The 24,989-nt window shown below is 38.3% G+C and overlaps 2 protein-coding genes across 3 annotated transcripts in view; one reads left to right on the forward strand and one right to left on the reverse strand.

Moving 5' to 3' along the window:
- The window catches only part of LOC133634952 (glutathione hydrolase-like YwrD proenzyme), a 41,200-nt gene extending 31,525 nt beyond the window's left edge, over positions 1–9,675 (reverse strand). For both annotated transcript variants that reach the window (XM_062027616.1, XM_062027614.1), the window contains exons 1-3: positions 9,187–9,675; positions 4,424–4,577; positions 4,190–4,343 (exon numbers count right to left, since the gene is read on the reverse strand). In XM_062027616.1, coding sequence (XP_061883600.1) covers positions 4,190–4,343; positions 4,424–4,577; positions 9,187–9,286 — 408 coding nt within the window. In that variant the 5' untranslated portion in view covers positions 9,287–9,675. The remainder of the gene's footprint in view (positions 1–4,189; positions 4,344–4,423; positions 4,578–9,186) is intronic.
- A 3,407-nt stretch (positions 9,676–13,082) lies between these two features.
- On the forward strand, positions 13,083–24,891 carry tm4sf4 (transmembrane 4 L six family member 4). The gene is made up of 5 exons (XM_062027617.1): positions 13,083–13,384; positions 22,561–22,650; positions 22,854–22,999; positions 24,172–24,358; positions 24,438–24,891. Exons 1-5 carry the CDS (start codon positions 13,214–13,216, stop codon positions 24,453–24,455), a joined length of 612 nt encoding a protein of 203 aa, XP_061883601.1. The 5' UTR covers positions 13,083–13,213; the 3' UTR covers positions 24,456–24,891.
- Positions 24,892–24,989: the final 98 nt, after the last annotated feature.

Below are 24,989 nucleotides of genomic sequence, written 5' to 3' on the forward strand. Positions count from 1 at the left end.
TGGAGCACATACTTGTTGGTCACAAAAAACATTCATGAAGTTTGCTTATTTTATGAATTTATTATGGGTCTACTGAAAATGTGAGGGTCAAAAGTATACATACAGCAATGTTAATATTTGCTTACATGTCCCTTGGCAAGTTTACCTGCAATAAGGCGCTTTTGGTAGCCATCCACAAGCTTCTGCTGGAATTTTTGACCACAAAACTGGTGCGGTTCAGCTAAATGTGCTGCTTTTCTGACATGGACTTGTTTCTTCAGCATTGTCCACACGTTTAAGTCAGGACTTTGGGAAGGCCATTCTAAAACCTTCATTCTAGCCTGATTTAGCCATTCCTTTACCACTTTTGAGGTGTGTTTGGCGTCATTGTCCTGTTGGGACACCCAACTGCGCCCAAGACCCAACCTCCGGGCTGATGGTTTTAGGGTATCCTGAAGAATTTAATCCCAGGAACACCATGCCTACCGTCAAGCATGGTGGTGGTAGTATTATGCTCTGGGCCAGTTTTGCTGCCAATGGAACTGCTGCTTTACAGAGAGTAAATGGGACAATAAAAAAGGAGGATTACCTCCAAATTCTTCAGGACAAGCTAAAATCATCAGCCCAGAGGTTGGGTCTTGGGCGCAGTTGGGTGTTCCAACAGGACAATGCAGTGTTTCCCACACATTCATTTATTTGTGGCGGCCCGCCACGAAGGAATTACGTCCGCCACAAATTTTAAAAAAAAATATATATATATATATTTTTTTTTTTTTGTTTTGTCCTGTCCAGCTTCTCAGGCAAATCATATAGTTGATGTAGATGCCCATATAGGCTGTTCAGATTTACTTTACAAAATAGAAGTGTAGGATACTTCTCTTGTTGCCTTATTTGTATTTGACCACTACTGTTTTCTGTTTATTTGTTACTGACTGTGGCAGGACACCTCTGCCTCTGTTTCACTTTATGTTGCTGGTAAATAATATGGTTGTAGTAGTAGGCTAAAGTTAAATTATTTAGTATGCACTAATTAAAGGGGCAGAGCTTTAAGAGACATTTTAGCTTTTATATTTTATAAGATATATGTTTTGTAAGAACCACAATTAATAAATATTTTTCAGTGAATAACTTATTGTTCAAATCTGTATACAAATATGTACATAAAGTGTTGTAATTATATTGTAAAATGGATGGATGGATGGACGTTTAAAACAAAACTGTTATTATTAATTAGTAAGTATACATTTTTTGAGCCTTTTTAGAGAAAATCATATCATTCTAGTAAATTATGCAAATTACTCGATGATGTCAATGTGACCACGCCCATAGCCACGCCCCCACCGCCACAGGTATCTTGGCAGTTTATGGGAAACACTGCAATGACCCCAAACAAACGTTAAAAGTGGTAAAGGAATGGCTAAATCAGGCTAGAATGAAGGTTTTAGAATTGCCTTCCCAAAGTCCTGACTTAAACGTGTGGACAATGCTGAAGAAACAAGTCCATGTCAGAAAACCAACACATTTAGCTGAACCTCACCAATTTTGTCAAGAGGAGTGGTCAAAAATTCCAGCAGAAGCTTGTGGATGGCTACCAAAAGTGCCTTATTGCAGGTAAACTTGCCAAGGGACATGTAAGCAAATATTAACATTGCTGTATGTATACTTTTGACCCAGCACATTTGCTCACATTTTCAGTAGACCCATAATAAATTCATAAAAGAAGCAAACTTCATGAATGTTTTTTGTGACCAACAAGTATGTGCTCCAATCACTACATCACAACAAAATAAGAGTTGTAGAAATAATTGGAAACTCAAGACAGCCATAACATGATGTTCTTTACAAGTGTATGTAAACTTTTGACCACAACTGTAGCTTGTAGTGTAGCTTGCTAAAATTCTCTGGGGATAGCTCCCCCTATAGCTCATTTTTGTATTTGCAAACCTTACAAAAGCTGATGTTTCTAGTAAAACTCACAAATGCATGTAAATGCTGCCGTTTTGACGTTAGTTTTTCTGACGAAATAAACTGAAATAATATGTCTAAATAGTTTTAAACACACACAAACTCACAAACTTACAGTAAAACATGCTATTTTTTGTGCAAGTATCATTTTGCGTCCGTATTTGACGCACTCTGCTGCTACGTTCCTACAGTGTTTCAGAACCGGCAGGCACTAGAACACAAACCCGACGACGCAAATAACGTAAAAAATTTTTAAAAAATACACAGAACGACCCAAAAAATTCCTTACTGTATTCCTCATTTTTCCAAAGTCTTCATTAGCTTTGGACCAACAATCATGGATAAATGATGACTTTTGTGTGAAGTATCTCAACTGTGGTGGCTGCCTCCAGTGTATTTGTACCACTGTATGTATCACTCATTATGTACTATTCTGATCTTTCTTTTTTGTAACATGCTAAGTGTATAAGTGTACTCTTGTAGTTATTTACACATATTTCTGCACAATAACTCAGATATGTAACACTAGCAAGCAGTAGAGTGATTTTTGGTCCAAAACATATTTTGCTTTATTCATTATTGACGTATTTCTTGCCAATTTGTTGTTTACTTTTTATGAAATTTCCAGTTCACTTTCTCGTATATTATTACCCCCAAATGTGGTTTCTGTTACTCATTCAATGTCCGACTATTTCTATTTGTGTTTGACTTTCTCTACTATGCTTACCGAATTGCATTATTTTAGTTTTACATGAGATTCGAAGAAAGTCTTTTTTGTCAAACCATCCATGGTAACGTTGCTTGGATGGCAACATATGCTGCTCCAAAAGCTGTACAGGGTTTCCCACACATTCATTTATTTGTGGCGGCCCGCCACGAAAGAATTACTTCCGCCACAAATAAAAAAATTTAAAAAATAAAAATAAAAAAATTTATTTTATTTTTTTTGTTTTTTTTGTTTTGTCCTGTCCAGCTTCTCAGGCAAATCATATAGTTGATGTAGATGCCCATATCGGCTGTTCAGATATACTTTACAAAAGAGAAGTGTAGGATACTTCTCTTGTTGCCTTATTTGTATTTGACTTTATTAAATGTATTTATATTAGAAACACAACATGTGTATATAACAAAGGGTGCAAAGTCTGCAGGCAGTAGGAAACACATGGTTAAGTGTAGGGAGTAAAAGTGATGGCAGTCTAAAGTTCAAGATTTTTGGAGCTCTTTGTTCAGTGGATCAGATGTTTGATGAAGCTTTGTGTCTATCTACCACCACTACTGTTTTCTGTTTATTTGTTACTGACTGTGGCAGGACACCTCTGCCTCTGTTTCACTTTATGTTGCTGGTAAATAATATGGTTGTAGTAGTAGGCTAAAGTTAAATTATTTAGTATGCACTAATTAAAGGGGCAGAGCTTTGAGACATTTCAGCTTTTATATTTTATAAGATATATTTTTTGTAAGAACCACAATTAATAAATATATTTCAGTGAATAACTTATTGTTCAAATGTGTATATAAATATGTACATAAAGTGTTGTAATTATATTGTAAAATGGATGGATGGATGGACGTTTAAAACAAAACTGTTATTATTAATTAGTAAGTATACATTTTTTGAGCCTTTTTAGAGAAAATCTAATCATTGTAGTAAATTATGCAAATTACTCGATGATGTCATGGTGACCACGCCCATAGCCACGCCCCCACCGCCACAGGTATCTTGGCAGTTTATGGGAAACACTGCTGTATGTACCTTTCAGCATTAATGGTGCCTTCACAGATGTGTAAGTTACCCATGCCTTGGGCACTAATACACCCCAATACCATCACACATGCTGGCTTTTACACTTTGCGCCTAGAACCGTCCGGATGGTTCTTTTCCTCTTTGGTCCGGAGGACACGACGTCCAGTTTCCAAAAACAATTTAAAATGTGGACTCGTCAGACCACAGGACACTTTTCCACTTTGCATCAGTCCATCTTAGATCAGCTCGGGCCCAGCAAAGCCAGCGGCGTTTCTGGGTGTTGTTGATAAATGGCTTTGGCTTTGCATAGTAGAGTTTTAACTTGCACTTACAGATGTAGCGACCAACTGTAGTTACTGACAGTGGTTTTCTGAAATCTTCCTGAGCCCATGTGGTGATATCCTTTACACACTGATTTCGCAAAACGGTGGCATTGTGTGTGTGTTGACAAGGATAAGGTTAGGTGGGATATAGCCTGGATAACCTTAGAAGGGGCCTTACCTTGTGGCTACCAAAGAGCTGAACCGTATCCCACCAGCAAGCAGCTGCCCCCGGCACTGTAACGTTCAGAACATCAAACGCTGGAGGAGGGGCCTCAGCGCTGTACCCTCTGCTTAACAGGAAGTCCAAAGTGTGATCTCTGGGCGTACGACCACTAAAACAAAACAAAATAAAAGGTATGTTTTCAGTCCATGCGATGGAGACCAGACCAAAAAGTTAAAGCGAATGATCTACCTGCCATTTATTCCTCTGATCTCACCAGTGTTGCCGTTGAAGAACAGGCAGAAGGCGTCCCCGCCAAGACCAGTGCTGCATGGCTCTGTAACTGCCAGCGCCGCTGCTATGGCAACCGCAGCATCTGCAGCATTGCCGCCTCGCTTTAGAACATCTGAATAAACAAATGAACTGATGTTTGTATCTGGTTTAGTGCTTAGACATGCCACTCCATTATTGCTACTAGTCCTGGGCGATATGGCCTTTTATTAATATCTGGATATTTTTAGGCCATGTCTCGATACACCATATATATATCTCCATATTTTGCCTTAGCCTTGAATGAACACTTGATGCATATAATCACAGCAGTATGATGATTCTATGTGTCTACATTAAAACATTCTTCTTCATACTGCATTAATTAGGCTGACCGTACGTCCTCTTTTCCCCGGACATGTCCTCTTTTGCGGGGGTGTCCGGGCGGGGTTTCTTAAATGCCTCAAATGTCCGGCCTTTTGAATTAGGGTTGCGTGTATTTTCAATGTACGTCCAGGGTTAAGTTAAAAAGGGGTTAAAAAAACAAAAACCTGAAGGTGCGCGCACGTAGCAACATTGGTGAGGGAGGGGCAGAGACAGAGAGCGAGAGAGCTAGTGAGTGGAGAGAGACATGAGAACAAGAAATGCCTAAACGTAAATGCAACTTCACGGATGATTTGCGGGAAAAGTATGTGTTTTCGTCCTGGCCGTGACACATGGGAAGCAGAATGCACTGTGTGCAAAGCAGGAACGTATGTATCTGTGGCAAATAAAGGGGCCAACGATCTACAAGCCCATATGGACACTACAAAGCACAAAACAGCTGTGCAGGGCGAGAGCTCGTCTGTTGTTTTTTGTTTAAATTTAATTAACTTCTTTTGAGGCATTATTTCTGTTTACATTATATACAAGAGGTTATTTTGAATATTTCTACCTCTGCACTTTTTTTTCCAAAACTGTGAATGTTACAGAATATAAGTGTGACTTATTTTGTTATACTGTCAAGCAGCGTTGGCGTTAACGAATGTCTTGTGTCATTGAAATCAGAAAGGACACAGATTATTTTTTTTTTTTAACCATTTGTGGCCCACAGCTAATGTTTTAAAGGCCCACGGCACATTCTAAAAATACTATTAAAATTAACAAAAACATAACAAAAGTGAAATAAAAAAGCTTAAAGGTGAAATGTAATTTAGAAAAAGTTGCAATGTTGACTATTTAATAAAACAAAGCTGGTTTTTTTTTTCTTTCAAACGGTCATTGTTATGTTATTATGAATTATTGACCTATCAAAGGTTCTGATTACTTCACATCAAATATTCCACTTTGAAAAATATTTTTGGTGGAAGATTTTGCATATTTTGTGTGTTTGCCATAAAAAACATAATTTTGTTTGACAAAAAAGGGCGGAAAACAAACAAACAAAAAAAACAAAACATAAAAAAAACATAAAACATTTTGAAATGAGGAATAGATGTGAAGTTGATGTAGACTCCAGAGATGTAAGCGTTAAATATAAAATGTATGTATGCCCTGGCACACCATTATCATCATTTCATGACCCAAGCAAAACACTTTTTACACTTTTATACTGAAATAAATACACCTACAACTTACTAAATAAAAACATAGAAAAAAATAGCAGCAGCGGTAAAGTTTAGATCCATGAAGGAAAGAAGAAAGTGAATGAATGTTTATAACTGAATACATTTACATATGTATACACATTTGTTTTCTTTTGTATTATCTTTTTTAATGAATTAAGTAACGTTTATGACAACCTTTTTCCAAAACACAATATAGAATGTGAGATACAACAGGACAATGCATACATTTGTCATTGGTTTTCAAAACGCTTACAAAAAAGTGGGACCCCAAAAATGTACTGTGGGACCCCATTTTTATGACTTGATGGGGTCCCTGGGACCCCATTTTGAAAATTCCTAGCGCCAACACTGCTGTCAACAGAGGAGAGAAAATGCTTTATTTAAAAAAATATATTATTTTTAAAGCAAGTTCGAGTATCATTGGCAAATGTTCACCTAGTCCCGGCCTTGGCACGCATATATGTGTCTTCTTTTTGGGATTTCAGAATAATGGTCAGCCTACATTAATATATGCTCATTTTAAACTTTCATGCAGAGAGGGAAATCACAACTAAGTCAATTTAGCAAAAGTGTATTTATTAAACAGTTATTAAGCAGTGGCACAAACATTCATGTCATTTCAAAACAGAAAGTGCAAGATTGTCAGAGACATTTTAAAACAAGCTATTAGTGCACTTTTGTGCATGATGTCACTAAGATGACATATCAAAACAACACTAAATTAAAGTGCACTTTTTGTACAGAACGCCACTACAATAGTTTAAAACAAATAAAGTGCACTTTTTGTGCATGATGTGGATACCGTATTTTTCGGACTATAAGTCGCAGTTTTTTTCATAGATTGGCCAGTGGTGCGACTTATACTCAGGAGCGACTTATGTGTGAAATGATTAACATATTACCGTAAAATATCAAATAATATTATTTATCTCATTCACGTAAGAGACTAGACGTATAAGATTTCATGGGATTTAGCGATTAGGAGTGACAGATTGTTTGGTAAACGTATAGCATGTTCTATATGTTATAGTTATTTGAATGACTCTTACCATAATATGTTACGTTAACCTACCAGTTGGTTATTTATGCCTCATATAACATAGACGTATTCAGCACTATTCTTTATTTATTTTAAATTGCCTTTCAAATGTCTATTCTTGGTGTTGGCTTTTATCAAATAAATTTCCCCCAAAAATGTGACTTATACTCCAGTGCGACTTATATATGTTTTTTTCCTTCTTTATTATGCATTTTCAGCTGGTGCGACTTATACTCCGGAGCGACTTATACTCCGAAAAATACGGTATATACTTCTCAACTGTGTGCTAATATTCTTTTCACAAAATACAACCAATAGTACGTTAATGTTAAATCGGACTTGTGAAAAGTAATCCCCCGATTCCTATTTTCAACAGTCCGCTCATTTGAGCAGGAAAACGCTGAACACCATCTTGGTTAACTACCTGTCAACTGTCAGTTGAGGTTGCTCGCTGGCTCCTCAACACCACTTCAAGATGGCGGCCCAATTTCTCGCGTCACAGCAGCCAATGCTGCGTCTACTTCTAAGATGTCTATGTGAAGAACGGTGTGTTTGTGTGAAGAATAAATATGTCTGGGCTATGTGGCTGAAGAGAAGACGCTGAGTCGGCTCTCTGTTTACTGGGGCGGTATAGCTCGGCTGGTAGAGTGGCCGTACCAGCAACTTGAGGGTTCCAGGTTCGATCCCAGCTTCTGCCATCCTAGTCACTGCTGTTGTGTCCTTGGGCAAGACACTTTACCCACCTGCTCCCAGTGCCACCCACATTGGTTTAAATGTAACTTAGATATTGGGTTTCACTATGTAAAGCGCTTTGAGTCACTAGAGAAAAGCGCTATATAAATATAATTCACTTCACTTCACTTCACCAAGTTGTTGCACTCTACATATCAACCTCGAGTCGTAACACATGTTTTTTTTTACACTTTTTATGTTGTATATGAATTTAAAAATAGTACGGATATATACTTTTACAAGCTAAATAACTGTTGGCTAGATCAGTGTTTTTCAACCACTGTGCCGCGGCACACCATAAGATACAGTCTGGTGTGCCGTGGGAGATTACCTAATTTCACCTATTTGGGTTAAAAATATTCTTTGCAAAGCAGTAATTATAGTCGGCAAATGATGTGTTGTTGTTGAGTGTCGGTGCTGTCTAGAGCTCGGCAGAGTAACCGTGCAATACTCTTCCATATCAGTAGGTGGCAGCAGGTAGCTAATTGCTTTGTAGATGTCGGAAACAGCGGGAGGCAGGGTGCAGGTAAAAAGGTGTCTAATGCTTAAACCAATAATAAACAAAAGGTGAGTGCCCCCTAAGAAAAGGTATTGAAGCTTAGGGAAGGCTATGCAGAACGAAACTACAACTGAACTGGCTACAATGTAAACAAAAACAGAATGCTGGACGACAGCAAAGACTTACTGTGGAGCAAAGACAATGTACACCCCAACATGACATGACAGTCAACAATGTCCCCACAAAGAAGGATAAAAACAACTGAAATATTCTTGATTGCTAAAACAAAGTAGATGCGGGAAATATCGCTCAAAAGAAGACATGAAACTGCTACAGGAAAATACCAAAAAAAGAGAAAAAGCCACCAAAATAGGAGCACAAGACAAGAACTGAAACACTACACACAGGAAAACAACAACAAAGTCCAAATAAGTCAGGGTGTGATGTGACAGGTGGTGACAGCACACCTACTTTGAGACAAGAGCTATATTGATGCATGCTTGGTTATGCTTTAAAGTCATATCTAACAATTGCGACTTTTTACTGTCAACTGAGTTTGGTTTTTTAATGATTTCTGCTGGTGGTGTGCCTCCGCATTTTTTTCAACGCAAAAAATGTGCCTTGGCTCAAAAAAAGGTTGAAAAACTCTGAGCTAGATAACTTTTTGATATAGCCTGAGTGCATTCATATTGCTTGGGCTGCTGCCCCCGCGACCCAACCTCTGATAAGCGGAAGAAGATGGATGGATGGGCATTCATATTCTACCCCAACAAGTTAGCACACAAAATGACAAAAAAAACCAGCAGATATCTTCACAAAACACAATAAGCGGAAGTCTACGTGAATAAATCTCCATGGCAACACTCACCTAGTCCCACGGTCGAGGCGAGTTGTTGGCTGGACGCCACGCAGCCGTGCAAACTTACTACTGGTGAGCGGCGAGAAGAGAAAGTCAACTCGGTGTCCATGACAACATGTAACTATTTGTACTGATAATGTTGGTAAATAAATGTTGGTAAATAATATTAGTAAAACTAAATAATATTAGTAAAACTATGCAGCACTGCTACGAAAAGGAAGTGTGCCGGAAGTGGAGTGGCCGATCTGTTTATCTGGCATCGATTGCAACTGCTCAGCCATGTGAGTCAAGGGCAGAGAACATCGATAGTATTTTTGTTTATGAACTTGCTGCTTTGAGATGGACTGGAAATGTTGCATGTTGACAATAAGTCAAAACATGGAAAAATTATTATTATTACGGCAATTAAATTGTGATTGACTGACTCACATTGTCCTCATGATTACATTTGATTAATTGATTGATTCATTCATTGATTGATTGATTGATTTAAACTTTTATTAGTAGATTGCACAGTACAGTACATATTCCGTACAATTGACCACTAAATGGTAACACCCGAATATGTTTGTCAACTTGTTTAAGTCGGGGTCCACGTTAATCAATTCATGGTAAATAATGTTAGTAATGTGAAAATCACAATATTATTGTTATCATTTTTGTTTTATTGGGATTCATTGTAATAAGGTATTATTATGTCAATTATATAAATCGCAGTCAATGATTGTGGCTTCTTCTTAAGGACCTGACACAATTGTTTAGAAGCCACAGGTTGTTGTTGGGTTTTTTCTTTTATTTGTTCAAAAAAATACATTGTGGAGTTAGTAAACAACGAGACAGAGACGTGAGCGTAGTCGAGGAAGTTTACTAGCTCCAACCTAGCATGTCATATATTTGACAACAACAACGACCTCTGAACCGGAAGCGGAAGAACCTAACTCCCCCTCCGCTTCTTCTCTTAAAGCTACAGTGTCCTCTTAGGTGAATGTCTCTCATTATATCAGGGGTCTCAAACACGCGGCCCGCGGGCCAATTGTGGCCCGGGAGACGTTATTTTGCGGCCCCCACCTTAATATGAAAGTTTAATGTTAGTGCGGCCCGCGAGTTTTTAAATGAATGGCGCTTGACAGCGTTGTGTGCGAGCTGAAGAAATCTACCAATCACGTTGTGGTATGAGGCTCTCGACAATATCGAGGGCGTGCCGTGATGGCACTGTCATCTTTTTCTCCATACTAACAGCGTGCCAGCCCAGACACATGTTGTATGAGGCTTCTAGAGACACACGCAGGTTATTGCAAGACATACTTGAGGAACAGCCAGACATGTCACACTGAGGGTGGTCATATTTTATTTTATTTATATTTTAACACTGTTACAAATATGCGCCACACTGTGAACCCACACCAAACAAGAATGACAAACACATTTCGGGAGAACATCCGCACCTAAACACAACATAAACACAACAGAACAAATACCCAGAATCCTTTGCAGCCCTAACTCTTCCGGGCTACAAAAACACCCCCGCTACCCCTAACCCCGCCCAACTCAACCCCCCCCCATCTCCCGAATTCGGAGGTCTCAAGGTTGGCAAGTATGCATTGATGTCACTTGCGTAATGCAAGCAGAGAAACATTTTGCCGCTTTTCTATGACACACGCTCTTCCTTCCTCCCTCCCTGCCTCCCTCCCTCGCCCGCCTGCTCGCTCCCGCCCCCGTTGTAAACAGTCCGGGCGGGGAAGACGAGCACTCCGCCGAAGGAGCGAGCGACAATACAAAAGTGTGGTGCACTGGACCCCAGCGCTGATACAGACGTGGTGATGTTAACCCGTTCGGGGCTAATTGTGCTACCGTAACTGTAAACTCCACCCCCCACCCTCCTCCCGTTGGCTCCAGACAGAGACGATTTTTGATGCATATTTCTTTCACAGGGGCACCCCGACGTGTCTTATTTCATTTCATTTCATTTTTATTTATCTCCTTCATTGATGTGCATCTTTGATCGATAGACAATTATACCTCAATTTTTAAATTATACATTTACACACCAATGCCTGAGAAGGAGCAGGATGAAGAAAAATCTTATATTTTTCTGCCCCCTTCAACATAGTACGTAGTCTTACTTAATGATATCATATAAACCAACAATTACATCCAAATATAACGAAAACAAACAAAAAAACACAAGAAGTGCAAAACTTCATGATGTACAAAACGAACAAAAAAACCAAAATAAGTAGTATACACCTCACAGGATGATACAAAACAAATACAAAACTAGGCAAAAAAATAAGTAAAATAATAAATATAAAGCAAAATGTAAACAGTTATGGCTGTCCATATGATCTCATTGTTCTGTCCTTATATATTTTTTCAATTGGAATATATTTTTACAATCTTTTATCTCTTGTAAAGAGAATTCCATAGTTGAACCCCCACCACTGATATGCACATTTGTTTTAAAGTTGTCCTTGAATACTGATGTTTGAAATGACCTTTTCTTCTATGCTCTTCATTCTCAAAAGTGATGACAAACATTTTTTGTAAATTTGCTGGTAATGTTTTACTTTTAGCCTTAAACATGACACATAATGTCTGTAACTTTACTAGCTCCTGTAGTTTCAATAAACCCGAATTAATAAATAATATGTTAGTGTGTTTTAAGTAATCTACTTTATGAATAATCCTTATAGCTCTTTTCTGTAGTTGATACAGAGAAAGTTGCGTTGCACAAGGAAAATTTGAAACGTCATTATACAACTAGACATGCTGAGGAGTATGCAAAATACTAGGGGAGTGAACCGGGTTGCAAATTTTAAAACCAGTCTACTGAGGCAACAAGATTTCGTCAAGAAAGCAAGCGAAAAGAGCGATGCAGCTGTCAAAGCTAGCTACATGGTGAGTGAGATGGTTGCTAGGGCGGGAAAGCCATTCAAAGGAGGTGAATTCATTAAAAAGTGCATGTTAGATTTTTTTTAAGAAATCTTTTCTTGCGGCCCAGCCTCACCCAGTTTCTGCATCCAGTGGCCCCCAGGTAAATTGAGTTTGAGACCCCTGCATTATATGGTTTGGGTCACCACAACATAAATAAATTTAAAAAAATAAAAATGTATATATATATATATATATATATATATATATATATATATATATATATATATATATATATACAGTTGTGGTCAAAAGTGTACATACACTTGTAAAGAACATCATGTCATGGCTGTCTTGAGTTTCCAATCATTTCTACAACTCTTATTTTTTTGTGATAGAGTGATTGGAGCACATACTTGTTGGTCACAAAAAACATTCATGAAGTTTGCTTCTTTCATGAATTTATTATGGGTCTACTGAAAATGTGAGCAAATCTGTACATCTATTATGTTAGATCCACTATGGACTGGACTCTCTCACACTATTATGTTAGATCCACTATGGACTGGACTCTCTCACACTATTATGTTAGATCCACTATGGACTGGACTCTCACACTATTATGTTAGATCCACTATGGACTGGACTCTCACACTATTATGTTAGATCCACTATGGACTGGACTCTCACACTATTATGTTAGATCCACTATGGACTGGACTCTCACACTATTATGTTAGATCCACTATGGACTGGACTCTCACTATTATGTTAGATCCACTCGACGTCCATTGCATTCAAAGGGCTGTGCTCCATCGATCAAACGTCTTTCTTCCCTATTGTACACAAAACAAATGGTAGAACATTAACCGTGGTATCTTCCCTAAGTACACACTGATACACCACCTTTCATCAGCGGTGTTTGCATACATGTGTGTGTGTGTGTGTGTGTGTGTGTTTATTACAGTGTCTGCTTGTAAAAGTATAACAGTGACATCACATGGAAAGCAAGGCGGGGGGGGGGGGGGGGGGGGGGCTATAAAGGCCCAATTCTTAGACACAGGTGAGGCTGATCGCATCGCAGAGGAATAATCGGCCGCTACGTGATCATCGTCGTTTTTCCGCGGGCGTCTTCCATTGCAGAAGTTGAGGTTTGAATATCAGGATGTGCTCTGGGGGCTTCGCCAAGTGTCTGGGGATCACTTTGATGCCCCTGTCCATTGTGTGCGTGCTGTGCAACATCCTGCTCTTCTTCCCGGGCGGGAAGACTCTGGAGAGTCAGTACATCACAGAGGAAGTCTGGTATTTTGGAGGGATTCTCGGCTCGGGGGTGTTGGTGAGTTTGTTGACGTGATGTAGCCTAAACTACTTGTAATGATGGAATGATGTGTGGTGTCGTAAACAATCCATGTGGCACATTTCAATGTACAGTCTTGTAAAGAACATGTCATGGATGTCTGGAGTTTACCATCGTTTCTACAACTCTTGTTTGTTTTGTGATAGAGCAGGGGTCACCAACGCGGTGCCCGCGGGCACCAGGTAGCCCGTAAGGACCAGGGGCCGTACTTATCAAGCTTCTTAGAGTGCCATTTTACACTTAAGTCCTGAGAATTTGCGAAATTTAGTCCTACTCTCAAACTTAAGAATAAAAGCTTTTTATCAACGTTCTTAAGTCTAAGAATCACTCCTACTCTCCACGATATTTAAGAGACCTTCAGAGGTGTCTTAAGTGGTTAGGAGTTGCCAGCAGGGGATGGCACTGAGGCGAGGAACAATGTTTTTTGTTTTTTTTTTATGACGAGCAGCTGATCAAACGGTATCGTTTAGACAGAGCGGATATTATTTTTGTCACAGATTTAATACTTTTCGATTCCCTGTTGATTTCTGCATGTGTCTGCAGTGGGCTAGTATATATAGAGCCACCCACACCAGTTTCAAATTAGTTGCCTAATTAATGAATTGGAAAGAAAATGTTATGACAGTAGCGTATGTGTGTGGCCGTGAGGTGAGTGACGTCAGTGAGTGTGTGGGCGAGAGAAGAGAGGGAGCAGTAGTGTGAGTGCCGGCGGGGACTAGTTTGTTTTGTATTATTTTGTAGTTTATTGTCAAAATATACACTCCCATTGTCCACTTAAATATTTCCAAGATATTTCTTTATTCTTAGACAACGGATTCCCTTCCGTGATTGGTCATTTCTATGGACACAGAAATGACGTCACCTAAAATTCCGTTTACGGCACATAGTAATGTCGTAATTCAGCTCTGAGTGTGACACTTAAGATTCAGTCCTACACTTCGCTGAAAGTGTGAGTAAGACGCTTGATAACTAACTTTTAAGTGCAGCTTTCAGCAAAGAATTTATTTACTCTTAAGTCAACTCTTAGCAGACTTCTTAGGAGTCATTCTAAGAAGCTTGATAAGTACGGCCCCAGATGAGTAGCCCGCTGGCCTGTTCTAAAAATAGCTCAAATAGCAGCACTTACCAGTGAGCTGCATCTATTTTTTAAATTGTATTTATTTACTAGCAAGCTGGTCTCGCTTTGCCCGACATTTTTAATTCTAAGAGAGACAAAACTCAAAAAGAATTTGAAAATCCAAGAAAATATTTTAAAGACTTGGTCTTCACTTGTTTAAATAAATGCATTAATTAGTTTTCTTTGCTTCTTATAACTTTCAGAAAGACAATTTTAGAGAAAAAAATACAACCTTAAAAATGGTTTTAGGATTTTTAAACACATATACCTTTTTACTTTTTAAATTCCTTCCTCTTCTTTCCTGACATTTTAAATCAATGTTCAAGTAATTTTTTTATTTTTTATTGTAAAGAATAATAAATACATTTTAATTTAATTCTTCATTTTAGCTTCTGTTTTTTCGACAAAGAATATTTGTGAAATATTTGTTCAAACTTATTATGATTAAAATTCAAAAAAATTATTCCGGCAAATCTAGAAAATCTGTAGAATCAAATTTAAATCTTATTTCAAAGTCTTTTGAATTTCTTTTAAAATGTTTGTTCTGGAAAAACTAGAAGAAATAATGATTTGTCTTTGTTAGAAATATAGCTTGGTCCAGTTTGTTATATATTCTAACAAAGTGTAGATTGGATTTTAACCTATTTAAAACATGTCATCAAAATTCTAAAATTACTCTTAATCAGGAAAAATTACTAATGATGTTCCATAAATTCTTTTTTTAATTTTTTCAAAAAGATTGGAATTAGCTAGTTTTTGTTTTCTTTTTTTCGGTTGAATTTTGAATTTTTAAGAGTCGAAATTGAAGATAAACTATGTTTCAAAATTTAATTGTCATTTTTTTTGGTGTTTTCTCCTCTTTTATACCGTTCAATTAAGTGTAAATATCATTCATTATTAATAATAACATAGAGTTAAAGGTAAATTGAGCAAATTGACTATTTCTGGCAATTTATTTAAGTGTGTATCAAACTGGTAGCCCTTCGCATTAATCACTACCCAAGAAGTAGCTCTTGGTTCCAAAAAGGTTGGTGACCCCTGTGATAGAGTGATTGGCACAAAACAATTCTTTTATGAATTTATTATGGGTCTACTGAAAATGTGAACAAATGTGCTGGGTCAAAAGTATACATACAGCAATGTTAATATTTGCTTACATCAGGGGTGTCCAAAGTGCGGCCCCGGGGGGCCATTTGCGGCCCGCAGCTAATTGTTTAGCGGCCCGCCACACGTTCTGCAAAAATTGCAAAATTGATAGTATTGCAAAAATAAAATAAAAACATTTAAAAAAGTGAAATGAGGTGAAATCTAACGAGAAAAAGTTGCAATGTTGACACAAAGCTGCCATGCAGGCTGTTTTTTTTCTTCTTTTGTCTTTCTTTATTTTTCTTTTTTTTTGCCATTGCTCCAAAAAAAAAAAAAAAAAAAAAATCTATGTTATAATTAATTATTGACCTATTAATGGCTCCAATTACTTCAAAAATGTCACTTTAAAATGTTTCATGTGGAAAAAAATGTTTCTTTTGTCTTTCTTTCTTTTTCTTTTTTTTTGCCATTGCTCCAAAAAAAAAAACAAAAAAAAAAAACAATCTATGTTATAATTAATTATTGACCTATTCATGGCTCCAATTACTTCAAAAATGTCACTTTAAAATGTTTCATGTGGAAAAAATATTGCATATATTGTGTGGTTGCCATGTAAAAACATCAAAGTTTTCTTTGACAAAAGAGCATAAAAACAAACAAAATAATAGTTCAAACGTCAAATGGACAGATATATCTGAAGCTGATCTCGTCACTTAAGTGTTGAAAGTTTAAAAAAACAACTAATAAAAAGGTATCACTTTATGAGTGGGGCACCTTTTGGATGCCAAATATATTTAGTGGGATTTTATTAATATTTTCACTGTGATTACTCAAAAATGATAAATAATTAAAATCAACGGTGTCCTGCATTATTGATCTTTTAGGGCTCTAATTACTAAATGCTGCATATTTCCAGTTTTACTATAAAAAACAAAGTTGTCTTTGACAGAAAAGGCATAAAATGTTTTTGTTTTTTTTTACTTTTTATCAACCTGAAGTTGATATAGAGATTTACTGTAAGCGTTAAATTAAAAAAAATAATAATAATTTGACTTATTTTTAACGTTTTAATGACTGAGACCCTTTATGGTCCCCGGGACCCCTAAAGGTTAAAAAAAAACAAATCCATATATTTTGTTATGGTTTGAAAATGAAAAATATCAAAATGGCCCCCGCATGCTTACATTTTTCCGTGTGCGGTCCTCAATGGAAAAAGTTTGGACACCCCTGGCTTACATGTCCCTTGGCAAGTTTCACTGCAATAAGGCACTTTTGGTAGCCATCCACAAGCTTCTGCTTGAATTTATGACCACTCCTCTTGACAAAATTGGTGCAGTTCAGCTAAATGTGTTGGTTTTCTGACATGGACTTGTTTCTTCAGCATTGTCCACATGTTTAAATCAGGACTTTGGGAAGGCCATTCTAAAACCTTCATTCTAGCCTGATTTAGCCATTCCTTTACCACTTTTGACGTGTGTTTGGGGTCATTGTCCTGTTGGAACACCCAACTGCGCCCAAGACCCAACCTCCGGGCTGATGATTTTAGCTTGTCCTGAAGAATTTGGAGGTAATCCTCCTTTTTCATTGTCCCATTTACTCTCTGTAAAGCACCAGTTCCATTGGCAGCAAAACAGACCCAGAGCATAATACTACCACCACCATGCTTGACGGTAGGCCTGGTGTTCCTGGGATTAAAGGCCTCACCTTTTCTCCTCCAAACATATTGCTGGGTGTTGTGGCCAAACAGCTAAATTTGTGTTTCATCTAAATTTCCATTTCTTTCTGAAATTCACATTGACTTTCACATTTTTCATCTGATTCAAACTGTTCCAACATCAAAATATTCAGCCTGTACAGGAATTGTCTGCTCTACTTCAACAATTCTTAAAAAAAAAATTCCCGGATTTCCTTTTTTTTTTTTGCTTTTTCCCTATTCAAAATGAATTGGCCATTTTTCAAACTTCCACATTTACCACATTCTTTACCCCATTCAAACCATTCCACATTTGACACATTCCACCATTCTTGAAATTCAAACTTCCTTTCTTTCCAAGTTAAAAAAAATTCCAGGATTTTCCAGAATTCCTGCTTTTCCAAAGACGTATTTCAACCCTTTTTTTCTGGCGACTACTCCTTCCACATTTTTCAGCCCATTTCAACCGTTCTACCGTCAAAACATTACTCTTATTTAGGACAAAAAACGAAGTTGTTTTTTTAACTGTAAAAATTCCCGGTTTTCCCGAAATTCCAGGAATTCCGTAATACCATTTCTCAATTCAAAATGTTACTTTTTCAACATTTCTCCGCGGATTTGAGAAATGTCAACACTAACCATTTCAACTCATTCAGACCATTTAAATTTGTTTACCATTTTTCAAAAAATTCCCGCTTTTCCCGAAATTCCTTTTTGTTTTCTGAAATTCACATTGAAATCAATGGGACATTCTTCAAAGTTCTATAACTTCCACATTTTTCATCTGATTCAAACTGTTCCAACTTCAAAATATTCAGCCTGTACAGGAATTGTGTACTCTACTTCAACAATTCTAAAAAAAAAAATTCCCGGATTTTCCATAATTCTTTTTTTTTTTGTTTTGCATTTTCCCCATTCAAAATGAATTGGCCATTTTTCAAACTTCCACAATTCCCACATTCTTCAACCCATTCCACCTTCAACACATTTCACCATCCTGGAAATTCAAAATTCATTTTTTCCAAGTTCAAAAAAATTATTGGGAATCCCGGGCTTTCCCTTTTTTTTTTGTTTGGTTCAGTTTCAGTTTATTTCTTTTTTTTTTTTTTTAATGAATTTATTCATCAATTCAACAAAACAATACACAACAATACCATAACAATGCAATCCAATTCCAAAACCCAACCCGACCCAGCAACACTCAGAATAGCAATAAACAGAGCAGCCGAGAGCAATTGAGGACACACAAACACGACACGGAACAATCCAAAAGTATCCATCCATCCATCCATCCATCTTCTTCCGCTTATCCGAGGTCGGGTCGCGGGGGCAGCAGCCCAAGCAGGGAAACCCAGACTTCCCTCTCCCCAGCCACTTCATCCAGCTCCTCCCGGTGGATCCCGAGGCGTTCCCAGGCCAGCCGGGAGACATAGTCTTCCCAACGTGTCCTGGGTCTTCCCCGTGGCCTCCTACCGGTCGGACGTGCCCTAAACACCTCCTTAGGGAGGCGTTCGGGTGGCATCCTGACCAGATTCCCGAACCACCTCATCTGGCTCCTCTCCATGTGGAGGAGCAGCGGCTTTACTTTGAGCTCCTCCCGGATGACAGAGCTTCTCACCCTATCTCTAAGGGAGAGACCCGTCACCCGGCGGAGGAAACTCATTTGGGCTGCTTGTACCCGTGATCTTGTCCTTTCGGTCATAACCCAAAGCTCATGACCATAGGTGAGGATGGGAACGTAGATCGAGCAGTAAATTGAGAGCTTTGCCTTCCGGCTCAGCTCCTTCTTCACCACAACGGATCGATACAGCGTCCGCATTACTGAAGACGCCGCACCGATCCACCTGTCGATCTCACCATCCACTCTTCCCTCACTCGTGAACAAGACTCCCAGGTACTTGAACTATTACTTCAACATTTGTCCACCGATTTGAAAAATGTCAAAACCAACCATTTCAACTCATTCAGACCATTTAAGGTTTTTTTTTACCATTTTCCAAAAAATTCCCGCTTTTCCTGAAATTCCCAAATTTTTTCTGAAATTCCCATTGGGACATTCTTCAAAGTTCTACAACTTTCACATTTTTCATCTGATTCAAACTGTTCCAACTTCAAAATATTCAGCTTTTTCAGGAATTGTCTGATCTACTTCAACAATTCTACAAAAAAATTCCCGGATTTCCAATTTTTTTTTTTTTTTTTTTTTTTTTCATTTTCCCTATTCAAAATGAATTGGCCATTTTTCAAACTTCCACAATTCCCACATTCTTTAACTCATTCCAACCATTCCACCTTTGACACATTACACTAATCTGGAAATTCAAACTACCAATTTTCCAAGTTAAAAAAAATTCCCAATTTTCCTGAAATTCCCTAATACCATTTACTACTTCAACATTTCTTGCCTGATTTAAACAATTCCATCACCAACAATTTCAGCTCATTCAGGACATTCATGCTCCTAATATTTTTTTTTTTTTAAATCCCGCTTTTCCCCAAATTCCCAAATTTCCAGGAAGTTCTCATTGAAATGAATGGGACATGTTTCCAAGTTGCACAATTCCCACATTCTTCAACCTATTCAAACCATTCCACCTTTGACACATTCCACCATTCTGGAAATTCAAACTACCCTTTTTCCAAGTTCAAAAAAATTCCCGAAATTCCCTAATACCATTTACTACTTCAACATTTCTTGCCCGATTTAAACAATTCCAACACCAACCAATTCAGCTCATTCAGGACATTCATGCTTCTAATCATTTTTTTAAAAATCCCGCTTTTTCCAAAATTCCCAAAATTCCCCAATTTCCAGGAAGTTCCCATTTAAAGGAATGGGACATTTTTCCAAGTTGCACAATTCCCACATTCTTCAACCTATTCAAACCATTCCACCTTTGACACTTTCCACCATTCTGGAAATTCAAACTACCCTTTTTCCAAGTTCAAAAAAATTCCCGAAATTCCCTAATACCATTTACTACTTCAACATTTCTTGCCTGATTTAAACAATTCCATCACCAACAATTTCAGCTCATTCAGGACATTCATGCTCCTAATATTATTGTTTTTAAATCCCGCTTTTCCCCAAATTCCCAAATTTCCAGGAAGTTCTCATTGAAATGAATGGGACATTTTTCCAAGTTGCACAATTCCCACATTCTTCAACCTATTCAAACCATTCCACCTTTGACACATTCCACCATTCTGGGAATTCAAACTACCCTTTTTCCAAGCTCAAAAAAATTCCAGATTTTCCCGAAATTCCCTGATACCATTTACTACTTCAACATTTCTTGCCCGATTTAAACAATTCCAACACCAACAAATTCAGCTCATTCAGGACATTCATGCTCCTAATCATTTTCAAAAAAATCCCCCTTTTCCCAAAATTCCTAAATTTCCCGGAAGTTCCCACTGAAATGAATAGGAAATTTTTCCAAGTTGCACAATTCCCACATTTTTCAAACCATTCCACCTTTGACACATTCCACCATTCTGGAAATTCAAACTACCCTTTTTCCAAGTTTTAAAAAATTCCCAAAATTCCCTAATACCATTTACTACTTCAACATTTCTTGCCCGATTTAAACAATTCCAACACCAATCAATTCAGCTCATTCAGGACATTCATGCTCCTAATCATTTTTTTAAAAATCCCGCTTTTTCCAAAATTCCCCAAATTACCAAATTTCCAGGAAGTTCCTATTGAAATGAATGGGACATGTTTCCAAGTTGCACAATTCCCAGATTTTTCAACCTATTCAAACCATTCCACCTTTGACACTTTCCACCATTCTGGAAATTCAAACTACCCTTTTTCCAAGTTTAAAAAAATTCCCAAAATTCCCTAATACCATTTACTACTTCAACATTTCTTGCCCGATTTAAACAATTCCAACACCAACCAATTCAGCTCATTCAGGACATTCATGCTCCTAATCATTTTTTTTAAATCCCGCCTTTTCCCAAAATTCCCAAATCTCCAGGAAGTTCCCATTGAAATGAATGGGACAGTTTCCCAAGTCGCACAATTCCCACATTGTTCAACCTATTCAAACCATTCAACCTTTGACACATTCCACCATTCTGGAAATTCAAACAACCCTTTTTCCAAATTCAAAAAAATTCCCAAAATTCCCTAATACCATTTACTACTTCAACATTTCTCGACAGATTTAAACAATTCCAACACCAACCAATTCAGCTCTTTCAGGACATTCCTGCTTCTAATCATTTTCAAAAAAATTCAGCTTTTTCCAAAATTCCCAAATTTCCAGGAAGTTCCCATTGAAATCAATGGGACATTTTTCCAAGTTGCACAATCCCCACATTTTTCAACCTATTCAAACCATTCCACCTTTGACACTTTCCACCATTCTGGAAATTCAAACTACCCTTTTTCCAAGTCAAAAAATTTTCCTGATTTTCCCGAAATTCCCTAACACCATTTACTACTTCAACATTTCTTGCCCGATTTAAACAATTCCAACACCAATCAATTCAGCTCATTCAGGACATTCATGCTCCTAATCATTTTTTTAAAAATCCCGCTTTTTCCAAAATTCCCAAAATTCCCAAATTTCCAGGAAGTTCCCATTGAAATGAATGGGACATGTTTCCAAGTTGCACAATTCCCACATTTTTCAACCTATTCAAACCATTCCACCTTCGACACATTCCACCATCCTGGAAATTCAAACTAGCCTTTTTCCAAGTTCAAAAAAATTCCAGATTTTCCCGAAATTCCCTAATGCCATTTACTACTTCAACATTTATTGCCCGATTTAGACAATTCCAACACCAACCAATTCAGCTCATTCAGGACATTCATGCTCCTAATCATTTTCCAAAAAATCCCGCTTTTCCCAAAATTCCCAAATCTCCAGGAAGTTCCCATTGAAATGAATGGGACATTTTTCTAAGTTGCACAATTCCCACATTTTTCAACCTATTCAAACCATTCCAACATCAACACATTGCACCATTCTGGACATTCAAACTAACACTTTCCGAAGTTCCGAACTAAATTCCCGTTTTTCCTGGAAATTCAAACTCTTCAACATTCAATCCATTTCAGCGTTTAAACGATTTCAACATTTAAACCATTTCTACATTCACCCTACACTCCATTCAAAGCATTCCAACATTCAAACTATTCTTGATCTGACAATATATTTATATTGCATGACGTTGATTTCTAACTACTTGTTGAATGACACCAAGTTCACCCTGTTATTGTGTGCACGTTTATGGCAGATGATCTTCCCAGCCTTGGTCTTCCTGGGTCTGAAGAACAATGACTGCTGTGGTTGCTGTGGTAACGAAAGCTGTGGGAGGAGATTTGCGGTGAGGTCAATACAATCTAAATATTTACACAAATGAGGAGGGCGATGACCTGATGTACATCAGAAGGCAGTTCCCACCGTCTTATTGCACAATGGTCTGCTCGTCTCTAATCAACACATGGATAAATGTTATCTAGAGATGATTGATTTTGATCCCAAGAAGCGACTCAATTAAGCGTCCGTTTTCTCTTCTTGTCCTTCCAGATGCTGAGTTCCATACTCTTTGCAGCTGTTGGTGTCATAGGAGCTGGTTACTCAGTCGCAATTTCTGCTGTGGCCATAAACCGTGGACCGGAATGTCTTGTTGTAGTCAACAACACAAGCACGTGGACCTACCCTTTCTCCGATGGGTATAAAATGCCTATTCAATATGATAACTTACAGCCATATTGTATGTGAATACAGCTATTACAGCTTCAACTCTTCTGGGAAGGCTGTCCACAAGGTTGCGGAGTGTGTTTATAGGAATTCTCCCACCATTCTTCCAAAATCGCATTGGTGAGGTCACACAGAAGGCCTGGCTCTCAAGTCTCCGTTCTAATTCATCCCAAAAGGTGTTCTATCGGGTTCAGGTCAGGACTCTGTGCAGGCCAGTCAAGTTCATCCACACCGGACTCTGTCATCCATGTCTTTATGGACCTTGCTTTGTGCACTGGTGCACAGTCATGTTGGAAGAGGAAGGGGCCCGCTCCAAACTGTTCCCACACGGTTGGGAGCATGGAATTGTCCAAAATGTTTTGGTATCCTGGAGCATTCAAAGTTCCTTTCACTGGAACTAAGAGGCCAAGCCCAACTCCTTGAAAAACAACCACACACCATAATTCCTCCTCCACCAAAATGTCACACTCGGCACAATGCAGTCCGAAATGTAGCGTTCAACCTCCAAACCCAGACTGGTCCATCAGATTGCCAGATGGAAAAGCGTGATTCATCAGTCCAGAGAAGGCGTCTCCACTGCTCTAGAGTCCAGTGGTGATGTCCTTTACACCACTGCATCCCACGCTTTGCATTGGACTTGCTGATGTATGGCTTAGATGCAGCTGCTCGGCCATGGAAACCCATTCCACGAAGCTCTCTGTGTACTGTACGTGGGCTAAATCGAAGGTCACGTGACGTTTGGAGCTCTGTAGCAACTGACTGTGCAGAAAGTCTTTGCACTATGCTGACCTCTCTGTCAGTTTACGTGGCCTACCACTTGGTGGCTGACTTGCTGTTGTTCCCAAACTCTTCACTTTTCTTATAATAAAGTTGACTTTGGAATATTTAGGAGCGAGGAAATTACACGACTGGGTTTGTTGCACAGGTGGCATCCTGTGACAGTTCCACGCTGGAAATCACTGAGAGCGGCCCATTCTTTCACAAGTGTTTGTAGAAACAGTCTCCATGACTAAGTGCTTGATTTGATACATTAGGACACCTGATTCTCATCATTTGGATGGGTGCCTAATTACTTTTGGCAATATAGTGTACAATGTTGACTTTGGGAGGTAATCATTTGGACTCACCTTCTCGCCCTCCCCAGTGACTACCTGAGCGACTCAGACCTGTGGTCCAGGTGTACGGAGCCAGTGGGTGTGGTGTCCTGGAACCTCTCCCTGTTCTCAGTGCTGCTGGTCATGGGTTTGATCCAAATGGCGCTGTGTGCCGTGCAGGTGGTGAACGGCCTGCTGGGAGCTCTGTGCGGGGACTGCTGCGGGTGTTGTGGAGGGGTCAGTGTCTTTTCCTACAATTCAGCATAACTGCTAGTAGTTGGGAGGTTTGAGAAGTTTATTCCTCTTTCTCTTTCAGAGCGATGGAGCTGTGTGAACGTGACTCGTGGCTGAGAGGAACAGTTTCTTCTGCATTTATGTTTGGTTTTAGACAGTAGCATGTCCCCTTATTGCCTGAGGTTTTGATTGTATGTTTTGGTATAACGAGCTGCTTAATTACAGTGTAGTTGAACCTGTTTTAAATGTACACCGTTTATATGGACGTTTTTTTTTTATGTACACGCATGGATGGTTGAATATTGCAGTATTTGTTATTGCTTTGCTTTCAGTCTTATTATTAAAAAACCTTGCAGAAGAAACTTCAATGGATGAAGCATTCAGAATCTAAGCAGAATCACAATGCAGTGCAGCTCAATGTTCCTGGGGATAATGTGTTATGACTGCCCTCTTGTGGGCAACTGTGGTATTGTCTGTGCATGCGACATTTTGACAATGTACCCGCAATAACCCGCAATAAAATATTGTGCAGCTTATTTGGGTTTGTGTTGAAATCAAACAACCAATCATTGCAATTAATCAATTATTCATAATCAATGTTTAAAAAAACTAAAAAAAACTTTTCTCAATGAAA

The sequence above is a fragment of the Entelurus aequoreus genome, linkage group LG19, assembly GCF_033978785.1.
Source record: "Entelurus aequoreus isolate RoL-2023_Sb linkage group LG19, RoL_Eaeq_v1.1, whole genome shotgun sequence".
NCBI lineage: Eukaryota > Metazoa > Chordata > Actinopteri > Syngnathiformes > Syngnathidae > Entelurus > Entelurus aequoreus.